This window comes from Merops nubicus, unplaced genomic scaffold (assembly GCF_000691845.1).
Source record: "Merops nubicus isolate BGI_N331 unplaced genomic scaffold, ASM69184v1 scaffold12415, whole genome shotgun sequence".
In the NCBI taxonomy this organism is placed as follows: domain Eukaryota; kingdom Metazoa; phylum Chordata; class Aves; order Coraciiformes; family Meropidae; genus Merops; species Merops nubicus.
This window is the reverse complement of record NW_008610363.1, coordinates 1-314: the sequence shown is the minus strand read 5'-3', so window position 1 is coordinate 314 and position 314 is coordinate 1. Positions and strand designations below refer to the sequence as shown.

At 59.2% G+C, this 314-nt stretch overlaps 1 protein-coding gene across 1 annotated transcript in view; it reads left to right on the top strand.

Annotated features, from left to right (window-relative positions):
- LOC103773526 (voltage-dependent N-type calcium channel subunit alpha-1B-like) overlaps positions 1–306 on the top strand; it is a gene marked incomplete at its 3' end in the record, with an annotated part of 41860 nt that extends 41554 nt beyond the window's left edge. Inside the window, 1 exon segment of the mRNA XM_008940896.1 lies at positions 83–306. Coding sequence (XP_008939144.1) covers positions 83–306 — 224 coding nt within the window.
- Positions 307–314: the final 8 nt, after the last annotated feature.

The window sequence follows — 314 nt, the reverse complement described above, 5'->3', positions numbered from 1 at the left end:
GTTCTCCCCCTGCCTGCCTCTGTGTTCGTCTGGTGTTTCCCTTTTTTATTTTTTGATTTGCTGTGTTCCAATTTTTATGTAGGGCAGTGGTTCAGTTAATGGGAGCCCCTTGCTGTCGACATCTGGTGCTAGTACCCCCTGCCGGGGTCGGAGGCAGCTCCCACAGACTCCACTGACCCCGCGTCCCAGCATCACTTACAAGACCGCTAACTCCTCGCCCGTGCACTTCACCGGTTTCCAAACCGGGCTGCCCACCTTCTCCCCGGGACGCCTGAGCCGCGGCTTGTCCGAGCACAACGCGCTGCTGCGCGGGG